Source organism: Pecten maximus, chromosome 5 (genome assembly GCF_902652985.1).
Source record: "Pecten maximus chromosome 5, xPecMax1.1, whole genome shotgun sequence".
Taxonomy (NCBI): domain Eukaryota; kingdom Metazoa; phylum Mollusca; class Bivalvia; order Pectinida; family Pectinidae; genus Pecten; species Pecten maximus.
The window spans coordinates 3,109,435-3,128,528 of NC_047019.1; the positions used below are offsets into that span (position 1 = coordinate 3,109,435).

The 19,094-nt window shown below is 34.8% G+C and overlaps 1 protein-coding gene across 1 annotated transcript; it reads right to left on the reverse strand.

Moving 5' to 3' along the window:
• Positions 1–46: 46 nt before the first annotated feature.
• Positions 47–18,940, reverse strand: LOC117326862 (PAX3- and PAX7-binding protein 1-like). The gene is made up of 19 exons (XM_033883647.1): positions 18,687–18,940; positions 17,145–17,317; positions 16,580–16,682; positions 16,093–16,222; positions 15,197–15,312; positions 14,388–14,452; positions 13,755–13,936; positions 12,766–12,955; positions 10,411–10,528; positions 8,399–8,474; positions 7,303–7,415; positions 6,768–6,967; positions 5,884–6,034; positions 5,195–5,313; positions 4,464–4,540; positions 4,184–4,250; positions 3,627–3,773; positions 2,228–2,382; positions 47–1,919 (listed from the first exon to the last, which is right to left on the reverse strand). Exons 1-19 carry the CDS (start codon positions 18,916–18,918, stop codon positions 1,844–1,846), a joined length of 2,490 nt encoding a protein of 829 aa, XP_033739538.1. The 5' UTR covers positions 18,919–18,940; the 3' UTR covers positions 47–1,843.
• Positions 18,941–19,094: the final 154 nt, after the last annotated feature.

Below are 19,094 nucleotides of genomic sequence, written 5' to 3' on the forward strand. Positions count from 1 at the left end.
AATTGATTAGTATTTAAATACTAAGACAAATTACTAGGACAAAATCTGTAGTCATATTATTCTTTAATAGATTTTTTTCTAAATTGATGACATTCCAGAATGCATCTTGAAACATATTGTTAAGATACACTGTAAATGATGTATATCTATATTTACTTAATACATTACATGTATTACTTACTTAATACATTACATGTATTGTTTTACTATCACAAAGTGCCATCAGAATTTGTAACACATTATCTACAAAATGACGATTCCTGGAGTCTATTACAAATCATGACAAGTACGTATACTATAACAGTGAAATGGAGATGAAAACAACTTTTAACAATTATATTGTATACACAGTAAAGTTACCACCAGAGGTTTTACAGGGATTTAGACGAAAACCAAATGGTAACGAGACAGTGGGCTAAAACTATGCCTATAATATGCCCTGTGTAATTTATAATTCATTGCAATACATTTTTGTGTGAAGAGCATCTTCAAGATACATTCTAGCACACAATGAACAATTCAATGTGCAACACTATCCTCCAGATACAATTATACAAGTATATCAGTTTTGTATGAAGAGAGGTCTTTTAGGCATGTGTTGGTTTGAACAGACTATCCTTGAGATCCAATCAAAATGCAACTTTTAAGTTTCTTAAAGCATTTTTCTAGAAACACAAGAAACGTACAACACATAACGGTATGGATAATTTATGGGAGATGTGTCTCTAGCACCAAACAATTTTTTGGACACGCATGTCCATCCTATATAAGGGGATTTGTTCTAACTTGCATGTGCTCTCGTGGCGTAGAGGGAATGTCCTCAAGATATGCTGGATTATGGGGTCCCGATCTAGAGTATCCTTCACAAGATAAACCCTAATACATTACATTGTAATGTAGGAACTGTCACAAACATGTAAAATCAATTAATTATGTAGAGGGATGCTGCAAAGAGATACATACTCCGGGATACCACTTGGAGATCTGAGAGCGTAGTGCACTAGCAGGTCAATTTCAAGAGAGAGTATTCTTAACAGATAGGTACTCTATTTTGTCACTATTTGAGTTTTTGTATAGAACAATATTCATTACAAGTGTTCTTTGGCATATCACTTTGTGCTAGGAAAATGTCCTTCAACAGTTCAGTACTCTGTCCATCCCTTTTGGGCTCAAAGAGCATCGTTAATGAGATGAACCAGTACAACACCTGAGTGTTGAGTGTTCATCTTTCTTCACAAAATCGCAATACACTTTGTGGTGTGGACACCTCCTCACTATGTTTACGGGCATACTCTAGCACACATCACTTACAGGCCCAGTGGGCATCTTTTACAAGGCTTGCTCTATCTAACACACAAAGGTAATTCACACACCGGGTGGAGTCAAGAATTACTAGATGTATCAATGTTCCAACGGATTTCTTTATATGAACATGTCACGGTTCAATGAAAATGCACCACAGTTCGGTGAACACAATATACTATTCAGTGGAAAAAAGACAAATCCATGAACACACATGCTGCCTCTAGTACGACTCCTTCCATTATGAGTCCCCGTCAGATTTAAAGGTTCGGACTGTGGTCAGGTGTGACTTCTTCCTTTACCAGTCCCCGTCAGATTTTAAGGCTCAAGAGTGTGGTCAAGTGTGACCCCTTCTATTACGAGTCCCTGTCAGATTTTAAGGCTCAAGAGTGTGGTCAAGTGTGACCCCTTCTATTACGAGTCCCTGTCAGATTTTAAGGCTCAAGAGTGTGGTCAAGTGTGACCCCTTCTATTACGAGTCCCTGTAAGATTTGAAGGCTTGGAGCTTGGTCCAGTGTGACCCTCCATAACGAGTACCCGATCAGATTTGAAGGCTCAGAGCGTGGTCCAGTGCATGAACATTCACAAGCATTTTGTTGATCTGTTTGATCATGTCTCTGGAAATTTCAAAAAAAAATTTTTGTCATTTTCAAATTTTTAATAAAAACTTGAACTATGAAATATGGTATATATCGTTGAATTAAAACAGTGACATTTTGGTGTTAAGCAGTGAAGAAAACTACCTCCAAATTAAATTGAATCACAAAAATCCTTACATAAATTTTCCATATAACAAGCATATTGGCTACATAAAAGATCATACAAGATCTGGTCCAACACAAATACTGTATAAACCACTAACCCTCTCTTGTAGCAGATTTGAAAATAATTCTCAAATATGTAACAAATTTTTTGTTATATGTACCTGTGTTCCTTCTTGTCCATGTCTTTAGCCATAGCTAGTTCTCTTTCCATGCTCCTAGCAGCAGACACCATGTATTTACAGAGATTCTCCAGCTGGGGTAGTGTCTTCTCCTCGTTCAGCCCCGCAAACCACTCCTTCGGGAATGTAGAGACAATCTGGGGACAAGAGATCAAAGTCACATCTTTACACAGTTACACAGTAACACCAGTCTTATCTCAAGTTTCTCTATAACACAGTAACACCAGTCTAATATCAAGTTTTTCTATAACACAGTAACACCAGTCTAATATCAAGTTTTTCTATAGCACAGTAAAACCAGTCTAATTTTTAACACTTCCTGAACCTAGTTAAAAGTCTGGAGTTCTAAAGCATACAGATTTGGTCCAGACACTGAACACTGCATGTCCAATAGATAATTATATTCAAGTTTTACAGAATGGAATGACTAATACCTGGTTCTCCAAAAGGTAAACACAATAGAATTATTTCACAAATATGAAGTGAAAAATATTTCTATATTCTTACATGAAGTGACATTTATGAGACTTTATGAATGAAATTTTTTAAAGATACTTGAAAAACTTATCGAGTGATGTTTCTGTAGAATTAACGTCTGCTTTATCTATTCTACAACAACTGCAAAAAAGCTATATCAACTTATATTTATCGCTTTTGCTGGGCCGGATGGAAGCATGCACAAGATATTACTGTGGGAGGAAACTGGAGAAAACCCATTTGGCTGGGAATACCATCAAACCCTAGGCACCTTACATGTAGGTAATAACCAAGCATGTTACCACGTTATCACATCAGCACCCAGTGTAGTTTCTGTAGACTAACTTATGAGACTCACCGAGTGACATTTCTGTAAAGTTACTTATGAGACTCACCGAGTGACATTTCTGTAAAGTTACTTATGAGACTCACCGAGTGACATTTCTGTAAAGTTACTTATGAGACTCACCGAGTGACATTTCTGTAAAGTTACTTATGAGACTCACCGAGTGATATTTCTGTAAAGTTACTTATGAGACTCACCGAGTGATATTTCTGTAAAGTAACTTATGAGACTCACCGAGTGACATTTCTGTGAAGTTACTTATGAGAAACACCGAGTGACATTTCTGTAAAGTTACTTATGAGACTCACCGATTGACATTTCTGTTAAGTTACTTATGAGACTCACCGAGTGACATTTCTGTAAAGTAACTTATGAGACTCACCGAGTGACATTTCTGTAAAGTTACTTACCGAGTGACATTTCTGTAAAGTTACTTATGAGACTCACCGAGTGACATTTCTGTGAAATTACTTATGAGACTCACCGAGTGATATTTCTGTAAAGTTACTTATGAGACTCACCGAGTGACATTTCTGTGAAATTACTTATGAGACTCACCGAGTGACATTTCTGTATAGTTTCTTGGTTGAGAACAGAGTTACAGAGTCCCAGGATAATATAACGATTAAGGAGGCCGTCTAGAGCGAGGTTCTGTAGAATACTGGTCGATATAATACCATGCCAACTCATTATACTGCCTAGTAACTGAAATAACAAAACGCAAATGTTATCAATACCCTCTCAATACAAGTGATGAGAATCAGTTTCACTTTCAGAATCAATGATCAAAAACTTGAAATTGATTGCTTATCGATTATAATCGGTTTTCTAAATTTAGCAAAGAATTGACCTTTTGTAGAAAATTTATGTACATCTCAAGTACATTATTACACATCTTAGCCTTTGTTATCAACATTTTTATACTGAACACATTTGTTCAATTCTCTCTAAATCTACATCATTAAAACACTATTTAAAGTCTCATCAGATAATTGCATGAAAATATTTGATCTCAGTCATGCAGATACAATATTCTATTCTTCAACTTTTATCATAGTTTCAGTTAAAAGTCACATGAATTGACTTTTTGTAGAACAACTCAGACATTTATTCACCTTAATGCAAGTCCAGGACTGTCGATGGAAGAATACTGCGGCCCCTGATGATCGATTCTCTATCGCCCTGGAAAAAAGATAATCATTGTTCAGAAATGAATTTTCCATGTTTTTAGCCATTTCTATCTCAGTTTAAGTTTTATCTCAAATCATTTACACAATAAATCTGCCCTGTTATTTAATAGTTACAATTATCTTCATTTTGATTTTAGTGTTATGTGTTTGAAGTGTTATAAAAAAGATTGCAGTAATAAAGTAAAATTCTTATACTGTAACTTACGACTTTGGATAGAGAGGCATGAAGACATCATCATCTAAGGTTTTCTGTAGGCGTTTCACAACAGCATGTAGTAAATTCTGAAAAGAAGCATTTAAATGTAAAGACTGCATAAAAACTGGGAACATGTGTCAAAGTTTTCTCTACCAGATTTATCCTGTAGTTTTTTCACATGCCCTGTACAATTAGCAGATCAAAGTGGTTTACTCAGCTTATATATTTACTAGCAGACTAAGGAATTAAAAACAGCAAAAAAAAAAAAAAAAAAAAAGTGTCTGCATTTATGGCTTCATTATTTTGATTATTTGTAAAAATCTTGTTCAATTCATTTGATAAACAGGTAAATTGTAAAATAAAAACGTGTTTGTCTTAACTGAATTTTTTTGTTTTAAATCTTTCACCTATTATAGGATCTCTATCAGTAGCTACACTCTTCCTTATAATGTTTATCCTCAAATTGAGCTACCAAGTCAAGAAGGTGCTTAATACAGTCAGTATGTCTTAATTATGGCAAACAGTCTTCGATTTTGAAGTACAGTGAAACCTGAGTTTACTGACACTGTATGGGACCGAGTCAAGTCAATGTGTTGGATATGACAGTGTTGTTAAAGTCAGTGTTGGCAATGACAGTGGAAAATGTCACCATTACATGGGGGATATAGTCAGATGTTACAGGATGTCATTAAGGTCAGTGGTCGGTTAAGTCAGGTTTCACTGTACAAGACGATGTGTACCTGCATGGATCTGTTTGAACTGTGAGCACACGGGTAATCTCTGATGATACGCTGGATTGTGTTGACGAGGCGCGAGGTCTGGGTGGTAGATAGAGGGTCCCATACCGTCTCTGCTAACACTACAACAACAAAGACACCACTGGTTACAGGAGATACAATCTACACAATTTTTATCTCCTGGAATATATTCATGCTAGAGTTTGTGTTCTAAAGTCAACCCCATTAGTATATTTCTTACAGTGAAATACATGAGTATAGTTTGGTTTGGTTTATTTTGTTTAACATTCTATCAACAGCCAGTCATTTAAGGACGTGTCAGGTTTGGAGGTAGAGGAAAGCCCGAGTACCCAGAGAAAAACCACCGGCCACCGCCGCCCCACTTGAGTATAGAAATGCCTGATCTCATGCCAAAGTGGTATACAGTCTTCTAACACAGTGGTATACAGTCTCCCCACAAAATACATGAAAATATGGAAAAATGTAAGCATTGTCAAATCAAAATACACTTCAAAACGCAGGACTTGTTAAAATGAAACCCCATCAAGTATCAAAGAGTTTGGTAAAAAAAAATAATCTCCATCCCAAAATACTCTTGTCAAAACATTTAACAGGCATTAAATAATCAAATGGATGTGTTGGAATGTTCAGTATTCCTGGAATTTTTAGTTTAATATTGAAGTGATACATACCAGTTATTCGTGGAATTATTATTTTTTCTGTGATGGTGGGTAAAAGTTTGATATCATCATTGTTCGTTTCCAGCTCTGACGCCTCTGGCTGACAGCCATAGAAGACCAAGGTCTCAAACCATTGGGTATCTTCAAAGTCCTGACCGTGTGCCTAAAACATTGAAATTTAAGACTTTCAAATCTGCATTTACAGGACATGTACAAGTACAGCTGTGTTAACAGTGCAACATAAAACAAGGATTTTCATCATAACCCATTTATCACTGTACAACAGTCCATTTCCTACAGGATTCATGACAAACCCATAATTAATGTCAGAATTTTACGATACGTTTTACCAAATAATGTAATTAACAACTGGAGCGATCAGACATGTGTTGTACATAACAAATCCAAACCTGGGGAGATGTTTACATCAGCACAGCATCAAGGGCACTTTAAAACTATAATACTGGGGGGAAAAACACTATAACTGATTTTCAGAATTTATTTTTTTACAGTAGAACTCAACAGAATTCATTAACATCTCTTATCAAAGTTCTTGCTATTTAATTTTTTGGACAGTCAATATTTTACATTAGTATTGTCAAATGTAATATTCTATTATGAATATAAGACGAAGAGATAGTCAGTTTGCCGACAGAAATAGTGTCGCATAAAAACATAGCCATCTCAATCAAGATCTTCACCGTCGATGTTGCTCGCGTAGGAATCTTTCATATTTTCATCACAATTTTACACAAATTCCTGGGTCAATATCGGGACACGTCGGGTATTTGCATTTCCGACCAATTCAGAATCATCATCTCAGGCAGGAATGACTTCCCTGGGTAAGAAATTTCACAATTCATTTTTTAACAAGTAAAATATATAACGGATCATACTTCAAGTGGATTCCATTGAATTAATTGAAGTCGCACAAATGGATTGAAGAGCTTAGGCAAACAGAGTCCGATGTAGGCGTCCGAGTAAGTCTCCCCATATTCCTGTTTCCACGATTCAAATCGTTCTCGCACACAAGACACTTCCTTAAAATCGTTTTCTACATCTTCAAACAATCTCTCCACCCCTGTATCAATAACATCTGAAAATAGACGAGAAAATTTACACAACAATAGATCAGTGAAACTCTGTTATACTGCCAACATAATTTATATTACCATTGAAAAATATTGATTGGCATAATAAAAATCTATTACAATACTGTAAATTGGGATATTTTGGTGTCAAGAAATTTTGGCATTTTTCTTTATTGTCAAAACAGATTGGTTTTATTTTCAATTGGTGTATATAAGTTTGGTGTTTCCATCAACCCTGTGTCAAATGTTGGCATATTCCGACTTTAATGTTGCAATACAGACTTCTGCCATCTGAACCAGAGATTAAATGAAGTTTTTATGGTACAGATTCACAGCTTACCTTTTTCTGAATTGAATTTGGTAATTTCAGATTGATTTTCCTCATCATCAGACGATAGTCCCTCATGATGACCTCGTATGTTCTTTACTTCTCGCTTCCTCCTTCGTCTCGACCTTCAGATGTAAAACATATTTCATTAATTTTGTCACAGTAATTTCATTACAAGGCATAACTCCACCCAACCCCACAGTCCTCATCCAATCCCACCCCAAGGTGTTCAGCCCCACTCATCACCCCCAGGTATTTCCTACAATTTTTTAACTGGGTCCAGGGTCCATTGTATTGGAAATTTCTATCACACAAAATGTGACATTGGGAAAAACAAAAACATAGTGAAATTCATACAAATTTCAGTTTTTCTTTGATGATTGTGTTGCCTTTATATTATTTTTTATTTCATTTTGTTATCTGTAGCTGTTTTTTATTTTTTTAAATTGCCTTAATATAGGTCTTTGTATAAAACATACTTAAACATTCAAAAGTAATTTCAAAATCGGGAATTTTTTAGTGGCAAATTGGGAATTTTTACAAGATATTTTTTTTTATAGGAATGGGTCCTTTTAATGGACCCTGTTTCTATTGGAGGAAAATCCCTGATCCCACCCCACAGTCTTCATCCCTACTCACCATCCTAATCTATCTTCTCAATCATCGATACTTTTTATGCCAAATTAGTATTAACAAATAAAAACAACCTTCTTTGTTTTAGAGTGAAAAATAATAATTTTCTGCATAAAATTACTTTTTGAAGTGAGAACTTTGTTATGTTATAACACTTCTTTCTTTCAGCACATTAAGGTAGAAACATAAATGGTCTGCTGGCCTGTCAAATAGATTACAAATATTCCTATGACCCCTACATGACCTTGTGTTAAATAGATTACGAATATTCCTATGACCCTTACATGACCTTGTGTTAAATAGATTTCAAATATTCCTATGACCCCCTACATGACCTTGTGTTAAATAGATTATAAATGTTTCTATGACCTCTACATGACCTTGCGTTAAATAGACTACAAATATTCCTATGATCTCTACATGACCTTGTGTTCAATAGATTATAAATATTCCTATGACCTCTACATGACCCTACCTTCTGGCCTCACGCTCTGCTGTTCTCATCTGTTTGGCTTGTCCTTCAGAAGACTCCATCACAATCTTGGCTTTACCTAGAAAGTAAAAAATTAAAAACCCACTGTTTATAGATTCTACTGTAGGGATCTCGCACATAATAAAAACATGTACAGGCTTTATAACCGTGGGTGGGGAAGATACAACAAACACAGGGTTCCTCCTTTAATCAAACCCTGCATAACTAGAAATACGAGACTAACTTAGATACTGGTAATGTACACAGTCACTCTAATGGGTTTCAAGAACAACTGGAGGTTTTCCAGAAGCCATCTTTATTTTTTTACTGACCCAATATATATATCTGGCAAGTGTGTGACAGAAACATTTGGGGTCAGTGATAAAACATGAGGTTGGTGACAAAACACAAATATTATTATCTCAATAACATAAAACCTATTTTTGTTGACAAATATATATTTTTTGGTTCATTTCAATTACAAATTATTTGCATCGAATCCCTCCTGAAACTATAAAATATACTCCTTTATCAAATATACCATTTTTTTCTTCAGTCTAAAAGAAAATCTGCTTTAAACACATAAATGATTTTATTAGTGCAATCTTTATACCATAACTTTGTAACATGATTATGAAATCCTGACCAGCTTGTCTATGAAGGTGACTATACATTACAAAGGAATTAATAGAATTTCTGTACAAGGTACAATAACTCATATCTATCATCTACGGAACTGTATCTATCGTTTACGAGTTTGTTTATTTAGATGCTGCAAAATGAAATTGAAATAGGTACAAAATTTTTGGGTCAAAATTCTGGCAAAATTTCAAATCAATCCAAGATATTTATATCTTTTTGACAGTCCTACATGCAACTCTTCGTGGTGTTGAAGCTAAATACTGACAAAATCTTTTCTGATAAGTTGACAGACGACAGACATAGCACCATGACCTCAATCCACCCTGTATGTGAGGATGATCTGGTTATGATTGAGTGTTTTTTACATTTCACTTTTATGCTCTGTAAGATGTTTGCTGTTGCAAATTAAACACAACTGCTATAGGATTCTAATTTTCATATTTACATATTCTGAACTGATATTGAATAATACATAAAAACAAAATTTAAGGAAACATTTTGACTAATACAATAAACTTATTAACAAATACAATAATATTTGGTGTATTTTGAGATATTCTATTTAAAGCAATTATCTGAAGACAAAAAATAACATTATATTCTTGAAGCGTCTCAAAATATCATCTTAAGACTATTTTTAATTACTTATTTAAATGAACAACAGAAATCAGAACTCGAAACATTACAGTTCCAAACAAATGGGTCAAGGGTCATGATCAGATTGATATATTTAGTCCATTATGAGAAAAATTACAGGTTACACTTCTGTAGAAATCACCAGACAGAAGAGTATGTATTTGTAAATTATAAATACAATATATTTTTAAACAATAACATTATTGTGTAGATTTTAGATAATGGATTCACACTATCCAATCTACAGAAAAAATCATTTTCTATTTTCTAATCACACAAGGTTCATCAGAATATCAAATATACTAAAATAATGCATGGCAAAGAAATACACATCAACCATAAATGTTTGTAATTTTTTTTTTTTTTTTTTTTTAAATATTTGGGAAATATTTTTAATTAAAAAACGCTGCAGGATCGTAATATTTCTGAAATATACAGGGAAGGAACGACAGTAAACACTGTTCTAAAATAATAATTTGGTGGTGGGGAAAAGTTTGATGACAATATAGAGCCTTAAGGTGGTATGTACTTTATAGGAAAAGTTTGATGACAATATAGAGCCCTAAGGTTGTATGTACTTTATAGGAAAAGTTTGATGACAATATAGAGTCCTAAGGTGGTATGTACTTTATAGGAAAAGTTTGATGACAATATAGAGCCCTAAGGTGGTATATATAGTTTGGAAATGTTTGACCATTAGGGACATACACATCAGTGGACTGTAGATGGATACCGACTTGTCATATAATCCTGACACTGATCGCGCACATCCTGCTGTCGCCGGGATACCAACTGCTCCGATCGACGCCGCAGCATATTCAACATCCTCGCCTCCAGGTCGTTGATGATAGGAACCTGTTATAGAAGCAATGTAACTAATCATCAGATATTCAAACAGTTTTACTAGTTGTGAAGTTCACCGAAATAGTGGATTGTGTGATTACACACCGATTTATAGGAGCTTGCATAGGTTTTCATTTCCTGAACAATTGTTATATATTACAAAGAAAACGAGATCCAACATCCGATATTGTTAGTTCTGTACGTATGGTAGTTTACCTAGGATGGATTCCAATTAGATTACACGAGTACGGGCCATGATACATATAAACAGTAAGTTTAGCAGACCAGACAACATCTGTAAGTAGATCTTCAATAGGTTTTAAGGGATTTTCCTACAATAGAAACAGGGTCCATTAAAAGGACCCATTCCCCTAAAAAAAACTTGTGAAAATTCCCAATTTGCCCCTGAAAAATTCCCAAATATGAAGTCACTTTTGAATGATTAAGTAAGTTTTATCTACAAAGATCTATACTAAGGTACTTTTGAAAAATAAAAAACAGATAACAAAATGACATATCAAAAATAATATAAAGGCAATATTCATCAAAGAAAAACTAAAATTTGTATGAATTTCACTATTTTTTTCGTTTTTCCCAATGTCACATTTTGTCGCATAGAAATTCCCAATTCAATGGACCCTTGACCCAGTTGAAAAATTGTAGGAAAATCCCTGATGAATTGTTTAATTAATCAAATTTGTTGAAGATATATCTACAGCTGTTGTCTAGTTGTCTGTACTTAGTGTTACACATGTTATACTTTAACTTACAATGTTGTACTTGTTCTAATTTTCGTCATTAATTATAAATGAATATTTAATAATTTAAAGACACATAATTTCTAGAACATCAATCAGGAGAGGTTTCAATAAATATTTTTGGGATATCAAAACAACACACTGACCATTAAAAGGCCTGAATTATAATCCGACTCATTGTGTATTGAATTACAATATAGCCTGAATTATAATCCGACTAATTGTGTATTGAATTACAATATAGTCCGTCTCAAAATCTGGCTCATTGTGTATTGAGTTTTCAATCAGTTAATAAACATCATGGAAATCAACATAAAAAGAGATGATGAAAAACCTGCTTTATCTACAAACTACACAGAAATAACAGATCTGCTTCACTCAGATAGTATTACTGTACAGGACATTGTTATCTGACACTTCACCACACAACATCAACACCGACAGTTCGACCTAATTCCATTACAAGTGAGTTGCAGTGACAGAAAATATTTTCTCTTTTAGCACCAATAAATTAGTGCTACTGTTTTGCAAATACATGTAGTAACCTAGCTAGCAATTCAAACAGGCAGTCACCAAATTAAATATTTATCTGCAAGTAATTTTATTAGGAAATTGGAAATTTTGAACACCATCATCTTTCAGATTTCTTTCCTATTATGTCAGTTTTAGTTGCGAAATTCAAATCTACAATTATTTGTCGTATCAATTTTAGACTTAAATGAATTGAACGACATTGACATTGGTAGATCTGTCACAATATTTGACCTTCCCTAATGATGATCGTCCTGAAATATCAACCATGAACAAGACTGGTATGGACATTTTATACCCGATGTACCGAGTAATATCTGTCATGGAATGGAGAGCTGTTTTTAAATATAATTTGCTACGATTTAGAAAGTTTTTTCCTATATGTCTTTTGTTTAATTCAGCACATACAACCTCAGCACATACAACCTATGTCCTTAAAGCAGAACCCCAAGACATAAAGTTTTTTTCCCTGAGAATCATTATACCAGTTTATTCCAAAATTAAATGAACACTTAATTTTTACCAGATATTCAAATATTTTGCAAATTATTTACTTAAAATCATGAATATCAATATATATTTAAGACTTTTCACATGTCACAGAAAGTCTGACAAACTTTTACTATCTTCGGGACATTTTTAAATGGTTTATTTTAAACAAAGATTTCACTGCCTATTAAACGAATGCCCAGGACTGAAGCACATGTCACCCAATCCCCACAAAATCATGTTGTCAGACTTAACATATCCATGTTACAATCCTTCATTTCCCAGGACCTGACAGGGTGACTAGCATTATGTCGGAGAGGAAGATTTTCCTCCCTGTTAAAAACGCAAACTGTCCCAGTCAACAAGGTCGGTGAAGGATATAGCGAGAAAGATATGCCGACATACATCTGAATTTGTGAGGACGGGATACAGGTCACAACTAAAGACATCTAATAGGCATCATCAACCCACCTTTTCATTGAGACATTCAACCAAGTCTCGCACATACCCCCTCATTTCTTGGAAGAAGCAATATCGCTTCTCCAGCGTATCGACACTGCCTTCGCATGTGACAGTATTTTGATCAGCATCATCGATGTCGGTGACGAGTGTATCCCGTTCCTGTGTGTGACGCCGGCTGACTTCCTCCATAGAGTCAAGTCTGAAATAATCACAAAAGATTTTAATGCTTTAAACATTCAATGGCACTGGGCTATTATCAAGTTTATGTTGAACAAGCTTTCTGAAAGTATTGTTCTGAGAGTATTGCTAAAGCATGCCCCCTCTTAAAATAGTAAGTGATCTTTGACCTTGACCCAAAAACCCTGAAACTCTAACTTGATCTGTAGTTATTCATACTGACTTTCACTAACAAACCTTGAAGCAAGGCTGAGAAAAGTGTGGAAAACTAAGTGGACAGACTGACAAACGTACAGACAAGATGGATGGGGAGGAAACCTAAAGTCCCCCCCCCCCCCCCCCCCCCCCCCCCCTCCCATCACCAAGAAGGAGTTGGCGAGTAAAAATATATTTTAGATTTCATATCAGTCTTACAAAATGCTGTTTTCAAGAATGTTTGCAAACATTTTTTCCTGTGAGGTAAATAAAATCTTACATTTCTTTCCATTTCAAATGAAGAAACTTGTATATTTCTGAAATATTCCTGTGCTAACTAATGCATCTTGTAATTTGACAATTCTTTTAAAAGTTTTGATTGAAGTACTACATGCTCAAATGAATTTATATATCATACATTATTTTATTAGACATCCAGATACTATTAATGACCAGAGATAAAATGTTTCTGTTTTACTTAACAATTCATCAATTTGAAAGATAACAATTACTCAATACAATTTAAGTATTCCATAATATAACTACCAGAGCCAAAATAGTTATTATTTCCAATGGAAGTTTAAAATCTAAATTCTGAAAAATCAAAATTGTCAAACATCGAAAACCTTTCTTGGAGTCGCTTTCTAATGACATCCATGTTTATATCGGCCAGGTTTTCCGTCTTTGACATGGCGGTGAAAGGTTTGAATGTGGTACTGCTGGTAGACTGGTATGTATAGCCGTTACTCTGCCCTGTACCATCGTCCGACATCTGGTCCTCAGTTTTCGACTCCACTGGCTGTCCAACCTGATGACAATGTCAAACAAGACCGTAACAAAGGGTTTGAAAACAACCAATAGAAAAATAGAAAAATATTTTAGCCCACCTCAATCGACAATGAACTGAACAAATAGTTGGTTTAATTTCGACATAAAAAATTCCAAGACTGTTTTAATTGGAGAAACAATGGTGGTTTTGAATTTTATTTTTTTTTTCTCTAAAAATTTCTACTTTTAATGCCAATGGTTACAAATTCCTTGTCACAATGAGCATTTATGAACTTGCATTTATTTTTTAAACAACTGCAAAACTGATTTATCATAACCCCAGTAGTCTTGGTAAAAGGCTTATGTGTTATCTAATGAGCCACCTGACCATCACACCGTGCGACCAAACCTAGAGGAAGCCTAGATTTATATTGTAGATCACTGGTGCGTTAGAGAAAAGTCCCGTCACTAGGTGACAGCATGTGACTTACTGTGACTCCTTTTTTGATCTGTTGTGCCTCCCACTCCCGCTCCTGGTCACTCTCCTCGTCACTTCCTGTGTGACAAAGTCAGCATTATCAACATATACAATTCATATAGTCTATGTTATACTATTACTAACAATAAACAGCAAACAAGGTCTGTACTCAAAGATATTGATAAGGTCTATACACAAATATATTGATAAGGTCTATACACAAAGATATTGATAAGGTCTGTACACAAATATATTGATAAGATCTGTATCATGTATTGAGTTTTACAACCATTGTGATTTTAAGACTGTTTTTCACCACAAAGTGGAAATATCTTCTACTTATATTAACGCATGGCCTTTTTTTAGTGAAAATACTAAACATTGTACATGATTTTGAATATTTAGTGAAAATACTAAACATTATACATCATTTTGATATCTAGTGAAAACACTCGACATTGTACTATCATAATTTGATGTTTCAATCATAATGAAGACCCAGTTGCTTATATAAAGATCTGCAAAGGTTAGATTTTGACATAGATCCTGATGTGTGCGTAAAAATGTACTGAATGCTTCATAGAGTACTATTTCAGCACAAAGAAGAATTAGAAGAATGCAAGGAATGATGATGGATTACTATAAATCACTTAATCATAAGCCTTCAACTCAGGCAACCTAAAAATAATCCACGACACATAGAAGAACTGTGAACTGTATATAAGAGGGAAAATGTGTGTAATTTTCTGTATAAAAAGAGAATTTAAAGCAAAATGATATATCTCTAGTTAAGGCACATCTCATATCATTTTAAATGTTTACCATGCTCTGCAGCCAAGAACTGGTCCTTGATACGTTGTCGTTCCAGAGCCTCTACATTTACAGAGAAATCCATTCTGCCTTCCTCTTCATCTTCACTTTTATCATTGTCATCCTCTCTACAATTGTAAACAAGATATATGATTCCCATTTCAGAACATGGCGCCAAAGTCCACAAAGTTTTCATTTTACTACCAACCTAGAAAGAAAAATTTCGGACACAAGTCAAATATTGGTGGTAAATAATTCATCATTAACAAGTGATATGGGGTATAGCTGTCCATCAGCGAAATATCGGTTTGATCCATATCTGCAAAAACAAGTTTGATATCTGCCTTGCTTGCAACACCTCTGTTCTACAATATGTACCACTGATAAAAAAAATCAACAGGTTCTGATCGAAATCATTTCATCTCTTGTTTGAATTAAATCTTACATTCTACATTGCTTTCATTCTGTCGTATCTGACACGGCCATGTGAAAATCTATCTGTCAGCTCCCATTCAATAGATCTTTGAAAGTATGTTTTTGACCTACCAAAGTGAATGTCTATTTGACTTTTGTGTATTGTGAAACTCTAAATTTACAAGAAAGACTAAAGACATGGAAACCTCTGCCAGCTGTGTTACGGGCCGCGGTGGCTGAGTGGTTAAGGTGTTCCGACACTTTATCACGAGCCCTCCACCTCTGGGTCACGAATTCGAAGCCTACGTGGGGCAGTTCCCAGGTATTGACCGTAGGCCGGTGATTTTTCTCCTGGTACTCTGGCCTTCCTCCACCTGCAAACCTGGCACGTCCTTAAATGACCCTGGCTGTTTACAGGACATCAAACAAATTAACCAAACCAAACTGCCAGCTGTGTTTCTAAGCAACATCTTTACAGAGCCTATGCCACCTACCTAACAAGTCTAGAGGAGGAATTCTCAGGCTTAGCCGCATTATCCAACGGTACAAAATCTCCCATGTCTCTAGCCTGCTGTCGCTTTTTCCTAATGTTGTGGATCAGGTTGGCATCTGGTATTTCACCCTCTATAACACAAGTCAGATTTGTCTGTACCAACTCTGGCAGATAATGTTCAGAATATCAATATTCACTAGTAGTCAATCAGGTTTAATCTAACCATACAATTGGGAATGTATAATAGCCAGTTACATATCACTCCAGGTCAATTTCAAACATTTTAATCGGCAAATTAATATTCAAGTGGAAAATATAAACTAATATCTTAAAAGCCTCTTCTAAGCTGGAAATTTACCAGTTTTCTATAAATAATTTTTCAAATTTAGACCTTTTTTATGTTTTATTTTTGAGAATTTGACATTCCTAGCAAATGAAACTTTCGTTAGATACAAACAAAATTAAGTAGTTGTAAAAGTGACACCTACTTCCCAACAATTTATGTAAAGTGCCTTTATCCTCTTCTTCACTGTCTATATCCAAAGCTGCCGCATCATCACCATTTAATGTCATAAATTCCTCTCTCAGTCTCTGAAAAACACAGCACCACAAAATGTAAAGATACAGCAAGAAATTATTAAAACATAAATATATTTTTATTGCTTCGATTTCTCCAATGGACAGAAATTGCAATTCTAGCAACAAAATGATTTCTTTACTATTTATATAACTGATCTTCAGTCCGTGATGCACAAGTTGAAACAGACAAGTTATGAAAAACAGCAGTTATTATTTTTTAATGGGAAGGAAGAACCCGCACAGGCAAAAATGTATTTAAAACCCCTACTACCAGAGTGTGGGCTAATAAAAAATACAAATTCTGTTGATCTTATTTTTTTTTCAATTTTTAACCCCATTCTAATTAACTGATTTCAAGAGAGTTCCATGCTACAACATCTTCCATCCATTCAAATATACCGAAGTTATTAAATCTTCAAGGCGCTCATCTTCATTAGGTTGAGAAAATAACAGTCCTAGTTATAAAGTATTTACCCTGATTTTTTCATCAGTCTCTTCCTCAGACCGTTTCTGTGGTCGATCCTTTGAGCTGGAGTTTTCTTCCTTAGCTTTCAATATTTCTTCTTTCTCTTTCAACCTTTCTTTCTTCAGCTGTTTGGCTAATCTTTTGCTTTGACTGGATTTCTTGATTTTGAAAACATCCCCATCTGTATGAACAAAGAGGTTATGAGAGCTATTGTGTTGGAATTATCGTTCGCTTGAATCATTTTATGATTGTACACAAATATGACATGAAACATTGTGTAATCATGTGACCTTTCAACACATACACATTATGAATTAAAATGAGAAATTTGGACAGTTTCAGGTAAAGTAGTGAAAAGTGAGCTAATCTGATTTGTATTAATAGGGAACAATATATTGCCATCACTCTTATTTCCATAAACAAGGACAAAAAGGAGGAATTTGACAATGATTCATTGATTGTGTAATTTGTAGCAAGTGATATGATTATATGATTTTTCCTTGATGTGGGTTGTAGTTGCTATGCAGTGCCATTTAATAAACGTTATTTTAGATGTCTGAAGTAAGTTGGGATTATGGATAAATATCGTCTTGCATGAAGATGCAATTGTTAACCTTGTCAATATCAACCCATATTATTATCAGAACCCCGGCCAATATGAAGATGTTGTTTACCAACATCTTTTAAATCCAATGGACTATTTAGCTATGTTTTTTTCATTAGTCCTTGCTGAAATCACAGTAAACCTAGTGTACAAGTTACAAGCAGTGGGAGATCCAGCGTCTGTGAAGGTAGTAAGGGTACGGTTCTGATGACGACATGCCTTAGTGTCGAAACGAGTCAACATTTGGATTAAACTTAAAGCCAAGAAACCAAGCTAGACGTTGCTATGGTCATTTTTTTTTTTTTACTTGAAGTGCTCAAGTGTTACCATAGATCCCTTTCATGTGATGTCAAAGGGTGAGGATTAAGGCAAAAAATACCTACATTATGAGTAGTGTAGGTATCCGAGGTATGTATATACCATTTATAACTACTTCCTAGCTCTATAAATGTATGCTATCCATGAGTATTATCCTTAAGCCGCTGCAAATTCATTTTCCTTCAAAATTATAATTTAGAATCGGTTAATTCTCCAGGAAAGCTTGACTGCAGTTTTCGAGGTTTTAAATACATTTTTTTTTTTTAAATAAAGAAGTTACAGTATTGCATTCACGTGCACCCTATTTTTTCACTACATACTTAATTAAACCGGTATCATAATACATCACTGACTACGCTCCAATACATGGCTACTTGATTCCTGGTTTACATTTTCAAACACTCGACAATTTTTTTTAAATTCGTAGGCTATACTTTTCATGTACTGTAGTTAATTTTTTGGAACAGAATTAACTACGTGGGTGCCGAATTAACGTTCAAATACAGAAATTTCGGTACCACATGCCAACACTCATTCAGCTTAAATATCTGTATTTTGTTATGTCTCAATCTTCAAAAGACAATCATGTACACAACAAACATTACAACAAGCCAAAACGTTGGCCTACCGTCGAAGTCATGGTCGTCTTCAAAACTGAGAAGTTTCGAGGACTCTTTTTTGTCTTTCTTCTTCTTTTTCTTTTTTACTGGTTTCTCGATTGTTTCGAAAGCATTCTTCTCTTCTTCTATCTCCATGACCATGTCATCATCTTGTTGTTCATTTTGATTGTCTTCGGGGTCGCTTTCGTCGGCAACCTTTCTCCTGAAATTCCGCCATGGCTTCTTAGATGTAGCCGCCATTTTGCTTGTGGAAGAAACCTTGATAAGTTTACGCCCTTAACTAGCCGAACACCACAGGAAAAGATAACGACGCTTTACCTCAGGTTCCGCAAAGGTGAACTTACCGGTGTTATGGCAAACAATGTCCCGGATAACATTATCCACGGTTGTACTAAACAACTGAAAGCCAGTTTTAT

What these genes read in the sequence shown, in the direction of transcription:
- LOC117326862 (XM_033883647.1), bottom strand. Translation starts at nt 18,918, where the DNA reads ATGGCGGCTACATCTAAGAAGCCATGGCGGAATTTCAGGAGAAAGGTT. An exon ending in AGAAAGCGACTCCAAGAAAG is followed by an intron (nt 12,956 to 13,754) that starts GTTTTCGATGTT and finishes TGATTATTTCAG; the next exon opens with ACTTGACTCTATGGAGGAAG. An exon ending in AATAATTCCACGAATAACTG is followed by an intron (nt 5,314 to 5,883) that starts GTATGTATCACT and finishes TTGTTGTTGTAG; the next exon opens with TGTTAGCAGAGACGGTATGG.